Genomic DNA, 16,892 nt, shown 5'->3' with positions numbered 1-16,892 from the left:
CTCGTTCTCAGAGCCGCCGCCCGAAGAGAGTGCCGATTCGTCTCAGGAGTTACAGTTTGCCGCGATCTGGCACGTCGCCACCGTGCCCCGGCCGAGTGGCCTTTCGAGCACCCCCATCCAAGAAGCTGCCGGAACGGGAACCCCTGCAAGGGAAGCGCCGTCCGCCAGCGCACATCCGTTCCAGGAGCCGCCGTCCATCGAGATCGTCTCTGGACCGCCGCCTTCCGCCAATAGTGCGATCCGAACTGCCGCCGCCGCCGAGTCCTACGGGACCACACCGCCGCCGCCGGCAGAAGGAGAGGAATAAGACTCACCCTGAAAGATTTCTTATCCATGTGTAGTGCGCTTTATTTCCCTCCTCCAAAAGCAGCATATTTATGTGGCGGGGTTTCACCTCAGGTGGGTAAAAAATGGGGCCATAAATTAATCCATCATCATATCCAAAAACAGATACGCTCAGCTCCAGGTTTTTTTTCATAAAATCCGTGATATGTCGGGGGTTGAGAGGGAACTCCAATCCACTGAAATCCAATTGGTACCCGTTTTGGAGGGTGATAACATCATCTTCAATGATAACCCTATACCCGCTGCATCTACTCCGCTTGGTTCGTTTGTTCATGATTGCCGCAATTATCGTCCACTTGAAACAAAACTCATCGTTCAAGTTTTTTACATTTACAATGGACTTTTTCGAATGTAGTGCCTTAGGTAGCTGGATAAATGACGATCCTCTTATTGGATAATATTGGTTCACGCTCATCTCAAGCCGAGCGATGTGGACCAATGTCCATCCACTATCCCTCTCTTGGAACTCATCCATTTTTCCAATTATTTTCTCCATGTGGTCCTCATATTCATTGCTAATGTCTGAGTGCATGGAGAGAATTGTCATTTTCGATTGAAATGACTTCATCTCCATACACTCCTCTTCATCTTTTAATAGCTTATACAAACCGAAAAGTTCAAAATTAACCTTTACGGATGCATAGCTTTCCAAAATTGTTGCTAAATGAGGCAGAAATGCGTCTCCTGCCTCTCGTAGAAATGATGCCGGGAATATCACTCCTGCCTGCGTATTCTCGAACAGGTAGTGAAGGATCCTCCCTCGAAATCCATCTACTACTTTTTTGACCCGGGAATCTACGGGTTCAATAGCATTCATTTTATGCTTCTCCGTTCGCACATGCTGATTCCACTCAGCAGGGGAATTTGTGGGCATATTGCACTTTTCACAGAATCGATACATTTTTGTCGTTTTTTTTTTTTTATTTTATGTTTTTAATTCACTTGATCGATCAGCACAGCACTATTTACAAACAGTTTAAATAATTTTTTTAATTTTCCGTTTGGTTGTTTGTTTTTTAATTTATTTATTTATTATTTTTTTTTTTTTTATTTGGTCAATAGCACAACACAGCACTATTTAAATTATTCAGTTCACTTTCACTTTGCATTTTTCAGTTCTCTTTTTTTTTCAGTTTCTTATTTTTTTTTGTATATATTTTTTAAATCCTTGGTCGAGTTTTCACTTTACAAAAAATTTATTATTGGAGACCGATAGAAATTTTCGATACGAAGAAAAATATCTTAACGCGAGCGAATGCTTTTTTAAACTAAAACCATTTCCCGAAATGCACTTTCCAAGATGACTTTTTGGAGGTTTAGAATGTACCCCATTTCCTTATTTCTATGAATGTGCGTGAGAAAGTCTTAAGGGGGTATGTTTAAATTCTTATGTGTTCTTCAAATTTCTCTTTTTGTTCACATCCCTTTTCTATTAGAAAGGTTAGCTCCCCGAAATTATGCTAATTTAAGGTAACATCCACATATGTTACACATATGATGGTGGGGTTGAAACACTTAAGATCGTCCACCCTTACGCACGACCCTTTGTTACAAAAGGTGTGGGAAAGTCTTAAGGATATTTAGGATACATTTTTTGTTTCCTAGAAAATGTGTCTTTTAGTTCACATGCTTTCTCTATTAATTCAAACATCTGCGATCATCCACCCTCACATGCACACAACTCTTTCTGTCATGCGGTGTGGGAAAGTCTTAAAGATATTTTTGGATATATTCAAATTTCTTCGATTCCTTTCACACGCTTTCTTTATTAATTTAAACATTTACGATCGCCCACCCTTTCCCACGGAATACCTTCTCTCTATTAAGGGGGTGATATTCATATACACACATCTATAACCTTCTATATCATCATCTACTCTCCACTTATGTCATTCATATACTCATCCTATATGTACATAACTAGAAAATACCTTCAAATTATACAACAAAATATATCATTGCAGGCCTGGGTAGACACGAGCCACACACACGATCTTACAAATTCATAGATCAACAGGTCTCACAACAACCCTCGCTGTTCATACCTAGAAATTTCTTGGCACAAGCTACACACAAGCATGAAAACATTTCCCATCCACCACCACCACCACACGAGTCGGCCAGGTACAAACCGTTCAGGCACAAGCCACACGATCTTACAAATTCATAGATCAACAGGTAAGCAAGTCTCACAAGAACCTCACAACAACCCTCGCTGTTCATACCTAGAAATTTCATGGCACAAGCATGAGAACTCACCCCATCTACCACCACACGATCTCACAAATTCTCACGCATGACAACAGAAACAAAACCGTTACAAGGTATTACACGTTTAGACAAGTTAAATAACTGGGGTGACTTACACACCTGCTATCCTAATTGAAACACATTAACACAAGCCGGATACGCACAATAACTCACCCTAATAAATTCCTACGCATTATGCCTCATCCCTCCCTCCTTCACAAATTCTCACAAATTCCTTATGTCTCATCCCTCCCCCCTTCACAAAATCCCACAAATTCCCATGCTTGAACACACACACCTTATCCCTTTAACCCCTCCCAATCAGTTTCTCACGCTTAACAACACACAAAAGTGCACATGATCATGCATGCATAAAATAATGAGGGGGAGGATCTTACCCTAAACCCCTTCAATTAATTGATTTTTTATGCTAATTAGGACACCTGCACCCCCCTCGTGCGCAGTCATGCGTGACTAATGACCCCCCCGCACCCCTCGTGCGCAGTCATGCGTGACTAATGACCCCCCCACCCCCTGCGTAACTGGCCCAGAATCAGCATTCTCTTTCTACTAAGGCCATTAAAACGATCAGTGTCGAAGCTGTGTACACTGCCAATCCGTTCTTAAGCGCTCTCACGTACACCTCAATCATAATGAATTATTTTTTGCGCACACCGTTTGTCTCGTTTCTCCATTCTAGATTCTGCCCCGCCTACTACTCCCAGGATAGACTGGACACGCGGAGATGTCTTATGCAAGGTCTAGCAGTGGCGGGCGGCATGTTCAGTTTTGCTGCGTGTCCCACTGTGCGGGAGAGTAACGGTCAGCCGATCGCTCGCTCGTTTCCGGACAGTGCATACGATGCGGGAAGAAGAGAATGGAAGAGAGGGGAAAAGTAAGTCTGATTTTGCAAACGCCGCTGAACGCACGACGCCGGTCTGACGTCTTATCTATTGCGAATAAACACCCATCTGTACATACATATACATATAGTTTAAAGTAAAGCAGTTAATAATAATAATTATAACGTTGGAAATTATGCCGACCTTTGTTTGCTCTTGCCTAGGAACCCCTCCTACAATGACCTCTTGTTAGTTACATACATACAAGGGGACACAACTATACAGGGACCATTTTGTAGTTTGGTCTCTTGATAATTCTACTAATACTCTTCTTATCACAACACATCATGATTTTGCTGCTGGCTTTTTTGACATTTCGCTGTCCCAAGTCAACCATGTTCGAAATTCCTTAGAGCGCTTGCTTGATCTTTGGTTTGTCTCTGATCCCGCAAGGGTTAGTTTAGCTGACGCAACCCGAAGATCCCTATCATCCTACTTTCGATGTGACTATCGACATTGGGACTGTTCCACGAAATAAATCTGACTGTCCAGCCCATGAAGACTTCTGCTTTAGCAAGACGGATTTCGTACGGCTAAATAATTTCATAATTGATTACAACTGGTCCAATCTATACATATGCACAGACATGGCGGAAGCCGTGGATATTTTTTACAGTGCTATGAATTCCTTTTTTATTGAATACTAGCGGACCCGGCGAACTTTATCTCGCCCCAACTTCGACTGATTAAAACAAATTAAATTGAAACGTTCCGTTTCTACTTTGACGTACATGTCGACACAGTACTGTTGGAACAAACGGCGGTATCTTAACAGATGATTGTCAACATCAAGTCGAATCATCAATCGTTGTCGCTGGTGGCCGTTCTGCTCTTTGCGCTGCGTTCGTGTCCGTAAAGTAGACACGCTGGCCGTTCTCCAAGTGAACAGATAGGTGCACGACAGTCGGGTAACGTTCATGAATCGGAAATGAAAATAGCCGCCAAATGGCCTCGTTACAACTAACGTAGCGTCCAAGTTGAAATTTCGTCACCTCGTCGTTTGCATTCGGATCAGCAATGCCAAACACCGCCATGTCGTTCCCTTTGTTCCCATATTTCCAAACGTATTTGATGGATTTGATAGAGTTGCAGTACTCAACATTGCAATGCGTTGAAAACGTTTTCGACAAAAGCGGGCAATATGGAACGATCCAGCGGTTATCCACGATTACTGTTACGTTTGTTTCGTTACGTTTCACCATTAATTCGATCCACTTGCCGTTATCATCTGGAGAACGACGCCTATACAATGGATATCCATCGTTTCCACTGATTGTTTCAGCCGTCAACGGACGGGGAAATCGTTTTGTGCAGTTTCCGTTTTTCATGCATACTGACCCTGGGTTGTGGACTCCGCAAGGGCCATGGATCATGCTCGTTGTCACAATGGAATGCAGCTCGGGATCAGTTTGCTTATGTGGAATTTCGGCTGAAATAATCGAATCAATATGATCTGGTCGGATCTTGTCGAACATCCAGAGCAGAATGTGCGCATGTGGTAAGCCACGCTTTTGCCACTCAACCGAGTACATCCAACAACGAACTGCGCCAAAAACCTTCTCCTTAACAATGTAATCCATAAGTACTGTGATCTTTTGCTTGAATACTCGTGCAGTGATGTCAGGTCGATCGCTGGATGTTTGTCCTGAAAGCAACAAATTGGTAATTTCGGGCCATTTCGGATTGCATGTGAAGGTGATGAATAAATCCGGGCGTCCGTAATTCCGGACATACGTCATCGCATCTTGAGCATATTCATGCATATGGCGCGGGCTTCCAACATAAGTAGCTGGGAGAATGGTCAAAGAACCGATGTTGGCCGTGTCCTTCAGTAGCGATGGCGTCACGCAAGTGGATGTCCTCGTCCGAGCGCAACTTCGACTGATTAAAACGAATGAAATTGAGACGTTCCGTTTCTACTTTGACGTACATGTCGACACAGTACAGTTGAAACAAACGGCGGTATCTTAACAGATGATTGTCAACATCAAGTCGAATCATCAATCGATACGCATAAAAATTCATACAGCTAACCTTCTTATTCGTTTCTTCTCCTAAAATTTGAATTCAAACTCAGTTGTAGAATTAAAAAGACGTGATGACTTTTAAACAAACCTGTCGTTGGATTGACCATCTTTATGTTGAAGTGATACCCATTTTCTCCACGACAGAACATCAACGGGTATTGAAGAGCATCATAAGACCGATGAGTCTCATAAACTCGCTGCAATTGGCCATTATCCCGACGCTTAAGAACAATATCGCGTGATTCAACATTCTCGCCAACAATCACCACTGCGACTTCATTGATAGTGGGAGCATTAAATTGTCTTGCATGGCTACCAGTGGGTCTTTTGTCAGCGCTGATAATGATTTTATGTTCGTCATAATGCATTATATCCAATGCGGTTTTAAACAATCTGACCAATTCATTATGCTCATGGAGAAGGTTTTGCAATTGTTGAATAATTTCACGTTTAGTTGCAGTAAAAATTGCACAGCGGTGATTTAGTTCAACTTCCGAATCACCAATGAAATAGATCTGAAGGAATTTATGATCTTTGTTTTGTGGTGGTAACAAAGCGCCCGCTCGGTGGTGAATTTGCCCTTGAATCTGAATGTTGGGATGCAATTTTGAAAAAATGTGATAATAAAGAGACGCCATTACCTTATAACTTGGATTGTAGCCTGATTGTTGAACAACCTCGGCTCCAAAAGACGTCATTTGAAAGCATCCGTTATATTTTTGTGCAAGCTTCAGGAAACTGTTTGATTGGGCTGAGTTTCCATATAGTAGCGAGTACAAAGGCTCTGGTGGATGAGCCAAAACGGGCAATTTAATTTTGCCACCTGCACAGCATAAGCCGGGGGTTTCCAACCGAAACTTCAATGCATTACAATGCTGACATACAACAGATAATGAACCAATAACAACGCACGTAAGATCCTTGTAGGATGTTTCAGGATTGTATGCGAATGCAGCGCGATTCAAGTTTTCATTTGCGGCTCGTCTTCCTCTATTATTTTGTCGGGCTTGAGGTGGTCTTTGTGCAGCGCGAAGCTGTGCCATTTGGGCACGTATCGATGCATTTATTTTTGTACGTTCCTCTTGCGTCCGACTATTACGGAAATTCTGATTATTTATTGCATTGCGTGAACGCCGCCCAAGATTTGATCGTCTAACAGCAGGCATTACTTCCAATTGTTTAAGCTCACTTTGGTATTGCTTCGTTAGCTCGATTTTTTTGTTTAAATATTTTTTTACCGAGTTCATTGATACACAATTTCAACGCAGCTATGATCTTTGTAGGGTGTTTCAGAATTTTACATACAACAGTGTGTCCATCTGTTGAGCCGCTAGCGACCTTTCCGGAAGGACTTCCCAAATTTTTCTTATGCTATAACCTTCTTCTGGCAATTACAAAAAACTGAAAAAAAATTGAGCCAAATCGGCCCAGCCGTTCTCTTGTGATTTGATCGCTAACATTTTTTGTCTCCATTTTTATATATATAGATATACTAGCGGACCCGGCGAACTTTATCTCGCCCCAACTTCGACTGATTAAGACAAATTAAATTGAGACGTTCCGTTTCTACTTTGACGTACATGTCGAAACAGTACTGTTGAAACATCATCAATCGATACGCATAAAAATTCATAGAGCTGACCTTATTCCTATCTTCTCCTAAAAATTTTAGGCTAAAATTTGAATTCAAAATTAGTTGAGAATCAAAAAGAAGTGATGACTTTTAAACAAACCTGTCTGTTTGTGGGAAAAACAACGAATTTGCCACCCTTTAGTTTATAATAAAAAGACGCACGATAGGTATTTTAATATAAGCCGTTTTAATGTGTTTGTTTTATCGGAGCTGCAGACTGAGTATAAAAAGCTTGGCTTCAGAATATATACATGCTTTTGGGATGATAAATGTAGTTTGGCTGATAGATAACGCGACAGCTTTAGCGAGATAAGAAAAGAGCAGAAAAGAGATAACATAAGAGCGCTGCAGGTGCAGCGGTACACCTATGCGCGCGTGACTAGGCGCTGGCGATCTGCTCCGAACATACTCCCCCCGTTGGAAGAGGTACGGTTCCAACTATCTCGGAATCGATGGGCAGAGCGGCTAGGTTGGCGACGGCTCTCTTGATTAGACCCGTAGCTGTACGGACCATAGCTACTCTGATGACGCCGTCTCCGCCGGATGTGACTTCCTCGATGCAGGTCTCCTCGCTCAGCAGGTTCCTCGATAACCCTCCAGAGACTATCCAACCAAGTTTGGTGTTCTGAAGAGTTGGCAAAGTCCTGCCCAAATGAATTTTTCCTGTGGAAATTATTTGGAAAAACAAATCAGCGCCAAGCAAAAGGTCAATTCGTTGCGATTGATTAAAATAAGGATCAGCGAGCGAAATGTTCTGCGGAATTCTCCATGATGTTGCATCTATATTGAAATGGGGCTGGTAATCCGTGATACTGTGAGTCACAACAGCTGCGAATGACACACGATAGCTGGCATCCCGTGATTGCGCAACAATATCGACTGTCCTATCTGAAATTATGGAAGATTCTCCTATCCCAGCAATCGAGATTTGCGATTTGCTATGACTCAAATTTAGTTGACTAGCTAAGCGAGAGGTTATGAAGCTTAGCTGCGAGGCAGAATCTAAAATTGCTCGGCAAGGCATAAATGCTCCACTTCTATTTCTCACGTATATAATAGCAGTCGGAAGCAACACGTAGTCATTCGGCATAATATTTGAGGCTTTGGGTGGAGGGCTTGATAAGTGATGATCAGGATGAGATGATGCTTGCGAACATGATACTAATGCTGATGATGAAGTGGATGGCAATAGCTGAGAGCTCGAGGATGGATCGCATGATGGAGATGAAAATGAGATGGATGGTGCGGATGGGTCATGGTTCATGTGTAATAATGAATGGTGCTTCATGCGACAATATCTGCAATGAGTCGACTTGCATTGCTGCAAACTATGGCCCTTGCGCAAACAATTTAAGCAAAGGTGCAAACTTCTTTGCTTCTCTATACCGAAGATTCGGACTCAAATTCAAAAATCGAGGGCATTTTGGCAAATAATGATCCCTTGCATCGCAACACATCTGATGACTTGAGGTAGTGGCAGAAGCAATAAGTGCACTTGGATATTATGTGCGCAAGTTTGTTCCCACCTGCTGGCCTGGTGTTTGAGTTACCCAGGATTGATCCAAGTTTTCCATCATCCTGCACCTCTTCTCCAGAAATGACTCCATAGCATCCCAGGTAGGCAGCTCTGTGATCGATAAATCCTCTTCCCATTTTTCACGCGTCCCATGATCCAGCTTTCGAGTGACGATGTGTATTAGAAGCCCATCCAAAATCTGTTGCGTAGTGGCCAGGGTTCGAATTGCTCGCAAACGTGAATTCATGCAATCACTGAGCTCCCGAAGACCCTTTGACGATCCCTTCTCGACACCCTTTGAACCAAATATTGCCTGTACGTGTGCCTGAAAATGTAAGACTTTATTATCGAATCGATTTATCAGCAAATTCATAGCCTTATGATAGTTTGCATGTGAGGGTTCGACCGAGCGTATGGTCTCCAAAGCCACGCCGCCTAAACTCGACCGCAAGTATTGTAACTTTTCAATATCCGTTAGCTCATCATCATTCCCGATGACCGTAGTGAACGTCGCTAGAAAATCCGGCCACTCAGCATAGGATCCATGAAAACGAGCGATTTCCAGATTCGGCAGACGAGGCTTCCTAGGTCTAAAAGAAAGATCCGGGTGGTTAGGCATTTCAATGGATGTTGAATTGGCAGCGATTGAAGCCGGCAGTTGCGACTTGCGATGAGCAGCTAAGCCTCGGCTTAGTTTCGCCTTTACATCCATGAAAACTCCGGAAAATTGCATCCGATGGTCGCTCGAGATCTCCGTAAAATCCAGTCGCTTCAACGATGTCTGCGCAGCATCAAATGCCTCGTTTAAGGAGTTGATCCAATCCATTCGCGCGAGTAAATCAGCTTCATCGAACTGATTGACCGAATCAGCATTTAAATAAAATTTAATCGAGTTTATTTGCCGCAAAATAGATTGGGTTTTGGCTCGGTAGAAGTCCACGTCACTTGGGGATTCATTTTGCGCCCGAACCGAATTTTCCGTATCAGACATTATTTTATTCGATCACGAGAAAAAAAAATAAAATAAATTAAAATGTCTGACCGCGTCAGAGGCACGAAACACCCTATGTTTTCTACCGCGAAAATGTAGAGGTTACAAGCGTCGCCGAAATGCAACGGAACCTTAAACTTGTTGTTGTTGTTTTTGCCGTTAAGATGCCTGCTTAGCAACAGCGAATATATGCGAACGAATGTATGTATGTATGGCGGTGGCTATATGTACATATATATATATGCACTATGCGCTAATAAAAAACGATTCAATTCAATTCACTTTTATGCCAGATTATTTGCACAACACAGTTTTGATTTTTCACAGCGCGAAATGTACAAAAAATCAAACGGCCGGCTGCGCACTGTTTGTAGGTATGTTTGTGTGTTTGTGACCGAATGCCCGCAAACGACAGCAAACAAGCGTTTTGTTTAAACGATATTAAACAATTACGAAACCGAAATGCAGACTCCGATAAAGATCACGTCGGGGTCACCAAATGTTTGTGGGGAAAACAACGAATTTGCCACTCTTTAGTTTATAATAAAAAGACGGACGATAGGTATTTTAATATAAGCCGTTTTAATGTGTTTGTTTTATCCGAGCTGCAGACTGAGTATAAAAAGCTTGGCTTCAGAATATATACATGCTTTTGGGATGACAAATGTAGTTTGGCTGATAGATAACGCGACAGCTTTAGCGAGATAAGAAAAGAGCTGAAAAGAGAAAACATAAGAGCGCTGCAGGTGCAGCGGTACACCTATGCGCGCGTGACTAGGCGCTGGCGATCTGCTCCGAACACTGTCGTTGGATTGACAAATTTTTTTGACTTGAAATCTGTGGAGAGCGATCTGATAAACAATATTTTTTATTTTGTTATCCGGTGTAAAAATAAATAATGATGACGGCTTTCCCACACGGGAAAAGGCTTCGTATAGCTGGCCATGTGAAAAATATGGATATTCTAGATTTATCCCGCAGACTTCCAACGATTGGCCTTGCGATTTATTGATGGTCATCGCAAATGCCAATCGAACTGGGAACTGAATCGTCTTGAATTGGAATGGAAGATCTGTTGGAATAATAGGAATTCGTGGGATAAGAACTTCCTCTCCTTTAAATTTGCCCTTGCATATGGCGCGGACTTCCGACTTAAGTAGCTGGGAGATTGGTCAAACAACCGATGTTGGCCGCGTGTCCTTCAGTAGCGATAGCGTCACGGAAGTGAATGTACTCGTCTGACCGAACTTCGACTGATTAAAACGAATGAAATTGAGACGTTCCGTTTTTACATTGACGTACATGTCGACACAGTACTGTTGAAACAAACGGTGGTATCTTAACAGATGATTGTCAACATCTAGTCGAATCATCAATCGATACGCATCAAAATTTATAGAGTTGACCTTCTTATTCGTTTCTTCTCCTAGAATTTGAATTCAAACTTAGTTGTAGAATCAAAAAGAAGTGATGACTTGTAAACAAACCTGTCGTTGGATTGACCATCTTTATGTTGAAGTGATACCCATCTTCTCCACGACAGAACATTAACGGATATTGAAGAGCATCATGTGACCGATGAGTCTCATAAACTCGCTGCACTTGGCCATTATCCCGACGGTTAAAAACAATATCGCGTTATTCCACATTCTCGCCAACAATCACCACTGCGTGTTCATTGATAGTGGGAGCGTTAAATTGTCTTGCATGGCTACCAGTGGGTCTTTTGTCAGCGCTGATAATGATTTTGTGTTCGTCATAATGCATTATATCCAATGCGGTTTTAAACAATCTGACCAATTCATTATGCTCATAGAGAAGATTTTGCAATTGTTCGATAATTTCACGTTAAGTTTCAGTAAAAATTGCACAGCGGTGATTTAGTTCAACTGCCGAATCACCAATGAAATAGATCTGAAGGAATTTAAGATCTTTGTTTTGTGGTGATAACAAAGCGCCCGCTCGGTGGTGAATTTGCCCATGAATCTGAATGTTGGAATGCAATTTCGAAAAAATGTGAGTTGTTAATTTTGATAATAAAGAGACGCCATTACCTTATAACTTGGATTGTAGCCTGATTGATGAAAAACCTCGACTCCAAATGACGTATATTATATTTTTGTGCAAGCTTTAGGAAACTGTTTGATTGGGCTGAATTTCTATACAGTAGCGAATACAATGGCCCTGGTGGATGAGCCAAAACGGGCAATTTAATTTTGCCACCTGCACAGCATAAGCCGGGGGTTTCCAACCGAAACTTCAGTGCATTGCAATCCTAGACAATGAACCAATAACAACGCAGGTAAGATCCTTGTAGGATGTTTCAGGATTGTATGCGAATGCAGCGCGATTCAAGTTTTCATTTGCGGCTCGTCTTTCTCTATTATTATGTCAGGCTTGAGGTGATCTTTGTGGAGCGAGAAGCTGTGCAATTTGGGCACGTATCGATGCATTAATTTCTGTACGTTCCTCTTGCGTCCGACTATTACGGGAATTCTGAATACTTATTGCATTGCGTGAACGCCGTCCAAGTCTTGATCGTCTAACAGCAGGCATTACTTCCAATTGGTAATGCTTCGTTAGCTCGATTTTTTTGTTTAAATATTTTTTTACCGAGTTCATTGATACACAATTTCAACGCAGCTATGATCTTTGTAGGGTGTTTCAGAATTTTACATACAACAGTGTGTCCATCTGTTGAGCCGCTAGCGACTTTTCCGGAAGGACTTCCCAAAATTTTCTTACCTTTTTCTGACAATTACAAACAACTGAAAAAAATTTGAGCCAAATCGGCCCAGCCGTTCTCTTGTGATGCCATTAGTAACATTTTTTGTCTCCATTTTTATATATATAGATATCACCAAAATAGAACCATTAGTTTATTTGGAGACCAAAGAATTAATTGACAATCATGTAAAATATTACCCAACATTCCAAATAATATGCCTAACCACATTTGTAATTACAATAAACGGTCTAATCCTGTATTAAGTTTATAAATTTAGGAATATTCCTAAGAAATTAATTGTAAAATATACTAAACCTAAAGATACACCGGACCCGGCGAACTTTATCTCGCCCCAACTTCGACTGATTAAAACAAATTAAATTGAGACGTTACGTTTCTACTTTGACGTACATGTCGAAACACTACTATTGAAACTGTGATCTTTTCTTGAATACTCGTGCAGTGATGTCAGGTCGATCGCTGGATGTTTGTCCTGAAAGCAACAAATTGGTAATTTCGGGCCATTTCGGATTGCATGTGAAGGTGATGAATAAATCCGGGCGTCCGTAATTCCGGACATACGTCATCGCAACTTGAGCATACTCATGCATATGGCGCGGGCTTCCAACATAAGTAGCTGGGAGAATGGTCAAAAAAGCGATGTTGGCCGCGTGTCCTTCAGTAGCGATGGCGTCACGCAAGTGGATGTACTCGTCTGAGCGCAACTTCGACTGATTAAAACGAATGAAATTGAGACGTTCCGTTTCTACTTTGACGTACATGTCGACACAGTACTGTTGAAACAAACGGCGGTATCTTAACAGATGATTGTCGACATCAAGTCGAATCTTCAATCGATACGCATAAAAATTCATACAGCTAACCTTCTTATTTGTTTCTTCTCCTAAAATTTGAATTCAAACTCAGTTGTAGAATTAAAAAGACGTGATGACTTTTAAACAAACCTGTCGTTGGATTGACCATCTTTATGTTGAAGTGATACCCATCTTCTCCACGACAGAACATTAACGGGTATTGAAGAGCATCATAAGACCGATGAGTCTCATAAACTCGCTGCAATTGGCCATTATCCCGACGCTTAAGAACAATATCGCGTGATTCAACATTCTCGCCAACAATCACCACTGCGACTTCATTGATAGTGGGAGCATTAAATTGTCTTGCATGGCTACCAGTGGGTCTTTTGTCAGCGCTGATAATGATTTTATGTTCGTCATAATGCATTATATCCAATGCGGTTTTAAACAATCTGACCAATTCATTATGCTCATGGAGAAGGTTTTGCAATTGTTGAATAATTTCACGTTTAGTTGCAGTAAAAATTGCACAGCGGTGATTTAGTTCAACTTCCGAATCACCAATGAAATAGCTCTGAAGGAATTTATGATCTTTGTTTTGTGGTGGTAACAAAGCGCCCGCTCGGTGGTGAATTTGCCCATGAATCTGAATGTTGGGATGCAATTTTGAAAAAATGTGATAATAAAGAGACGCCATTACCTTATAACTTGGAATGTAGCCTGATTGTTGAACAACCTCGGCTCCAAAAGACGTCATTTGAAAGCATCCGTTATATTTTTGTGCAAGCTTCAGGAAACTGTTTGATTGGGCTGAGTTTCCATATAGTAGCGAGTACAAAGGCTCTGGTGGATGAGCCAAAACGGGCAATTTAATTTTGCCACCTGCACAGCATAAGCCGGGGGTTTCCAACCGAAACTTCAATGCATTACAATGCTGACATACAACAGATAATGAACCAATAACAACGCACGTAAGATCCTTGTAGGATGTTTCAGGATTGTATGCGAATGCAGCGCGATTCAAGTTTTCATTTGCGGCTCGTCTTCCTCTATTATTTTGTCGGGCTTGAGGTGGTCTTTGTGCAGCGCGAAGCTGTGCCATTTGGGCACGTATCGATGCATTTATTTCTGTACGTTCCTCTTGCGTCCGACTATTACGGAAATTCTGATTATTTACTGCACTGCGTGAACGCCGCCCAAGATTTGATCGTCTAACAGCAGGCATTACTTCCAATTGTTTAAGCTCACTTTGGTAATGCTTCGTAAGCTCGATTTTTTTGTTTAAATATTTTTTTACCGAGTTCATTGATACACAATTTCAACGCAGCTATGATCTTTGTAGGGTGTTTCAGAATTTTACATACAACAGTGTGTCCATCTGTTGAGCCGCTAGCGACCTTTCCGGAAGGACTTCCCAAAATTTTCTTATGCTATAACCTTCTTCTGGCAATTACAAAAAACTGAAAAAAAATTGAGCCAAATCGGCCCAGCCGTTCTCTTGTGATTTGATCGCTAACATTTTTTGTCTCCATTTTTATATATATAGATTATATTATATAATCAGGCCTTTTCTAGTTTCCACTCGGAAGCAAATTTGATAACATTTGCGGATTTCCCTTTAACATAAGCGAATTTCCCTTGTTAGTTTAGGGACCTTTTGTAATATTTCCCCGTGGTGTGAGATGAAATTGTTTCATAATTAAACAGATGCTTCTTGCAAACTAATAACTACAAAAAGAGCATTTTTATGGCTTGGAACGTATGCCGAAAATCAATAGATCTTTGCAACAAATTCATGCTTAAGGCTATCTGCTGTGTGTGTAGATGGCGCATCTGATATAGAATTACAAGGCTCTGGATGGTTAACTGCCAGACTTGGATGTACAATTCGGAATACGTTAATGACAATCACGACACGAAAAGCCACAGAAACTAAACATCATATGCTCGCTTTGGAGACATCGACTTAACAGAAACTGTGACAAAGAGTTCCCATACTACGAATTCCGTCGATGTAAGGACTCTAAATGTCAATGAGCTGCTACAAAGGAAAATTGAATTGTTCCCGAAGGACACATTCAGGCTACCACACAGTCTTTCAACTATTGAGCATCATCATATCGCCATTTATGTTGGACTAATATTCGTAATGATTATTAGCATCATTCATTTCGTTAAAAAATGGCAAGTAACTCAACAAAATCAACGAGACCATACCACGTCTGCAACTATGGCTACTCTCGCAACTCAACCGTTTACAGTCAACATTGATTATTCTTGAACATCCGTTCAACGGGCGGGAGAATGTACAATTTTCGTCAAGGAGAGAATTGCTCGCAGCTGCCACCATCAATTTATTGATAAGATTGCAATTGATCTACCTAAACAAACTCGGGAAACTCGCGACACCCGGGTCACTCAGGACCGGGCCATAAACAGAATCCCACGATCGGTCACGCACTTCACACCAGTTGCATGCAGACATCGCAGGTATTAGTTATCTAAGTAGTTCACATGGCTGTATCCAGCTGTTTATGTTTTTATAGGATAAGCCCATGTAACGCAAAAGTAGACCTAAGTAAATATCCTTTGCCCCAAAAACATGTATATAAACCCCATGCAATATCCAATAAAATCAGAACGAAAATAACTCTTTGCGTCTTCACTTCTCCGCAGCCCAATTGGTATAGTACTTATTTTTTTTTTTTTTTCGCGCGGGGTCCCGCTTCCACCTCCCGTCCAACCGACCGAGGGGCGCGCCGCACGGCACGAATCGCGAACTAGATAGACGCGGTGAATGAAGGAAGAAAAGAACGAGGAAACGTTACGAGGGTACAAAAATAAAATTTAATAAGAAAAAAAATATAATACAATTAAAATATATATATAAGTAAAAACGCATGCAAAATAAATATAAAACAAGAAAGGAAGCTAACTTCGGCACGTCGAAGTTTGTATACCCTTGCAGATTGGTTTCGATGTTTATATTATAGATTTAAATGCTGAAAAGACTCACAAAACAGTGTTTCATTACATTTTACCAATACTTATTATGATTACAGTTTGACAGTTTCAGTTTTACATTCCCAGCTTTACATATTTTATACATTTACCGATCGCTTCTATGGCAGCTATATGATATAATTGTCCGATTTTTATAACATTTATACCAAAATTCTAGAATAATAAAAAAAGCTTATATCTTAGAGTAGATAAACATACGTTGAAAAACAACGAAGCTATAAAATTTTTCCTATTAATGTCCCGATCGTTCCTATGGCAGCTATATCATATAGTCGTCCGATTTTCATAAAATTTTTACCAAAATTTAGAAATAATATATAATGGCCAAATGGTGCAAAAATATTGAAAAACAGCAAAGTTATAATTTTTTTTCTAAAAATATATCGAACATTTGTATGGCAGCTATATGATATAGTCGTCTGATCCGGCCCGTTCCGACATATATAGCAGTGAGAGCATAGACTATATGCAAAGTTTCATTCAGATAGCTTTAAAACTGAGGGACTAGTTTGCGTAGAAACAGACAGACAGACAGACAGACAGACAGACGGACAGACGGACAGACGGACAGACGGACAGACGGACAGACGGACAGACGGACAGACGGACAGACAGACAGACAGACAGACAGACGGACAGACGGACATGGCTAGATCGA

At 41.3% G+C, this 16,892-nt stretch overlaps 2 protein-coding genes across 2 annotated transcripts; both read right to left on the bottom strand.

The window, feature by feature from the left end:
- Positions 1-4,285: 4,285 nt before the first annotated feature.
- Positions 4,286-5,236, bottom strand: LOC138928466 (uncharacterized). Its single transcript, XM_070285543.1, has one exon. The coding sequence runs from the start codon at positions 5,234-5,236 to the stop codon at positions 4,286-4,288; it is 951 nt and encodes a 316-aa protein (XP_070141644.1).
- Positions 5,237-7,536: 2,300 nt separating this feature from the next.
- On the bottom strand, positions 7,537-9,664 carry LOC138928465 (uncharacterized). Its single transcript, XM_070285542.1, has 3 exons — positions 9,080-9,664; positions 8,708-8,998; positions 7,537-7,782 (listed from the first exon to the last, which is right to left on the bottom strand). The coding sequence occupies exons 1-3, from the start codon at positions 9,662-9,664 to the stop codon at positions 7,537-7,539; spliced, it is 1,122 nt and encodes a 373-aa protein (XP_070141643.1).
- Between the last annotated feature and the right edge of the window lie 7,228 nt (positions 9,665-16,892).

This window comes from Drosophila kikkawai, chromosome 3L, assembly GCF_030179895.1.
Source record: "Drosophila kikkawai strain 14028-0561.14 chromosome 3L, DkikHiC1v2, whole genome shotgun sequence".
NCBI classification, from domain to species: Eukaryota; Metazoa; Arthropoda; class Insecta; order Diptera; family Drosophilidae; genus Drosophila; species Drosophila kikkawai.
The sequence above is the reverse complement of the archived record's forward strand: the minus strand, read 5'-3'. Positions and strand labels throughout refer to the sequence as shown.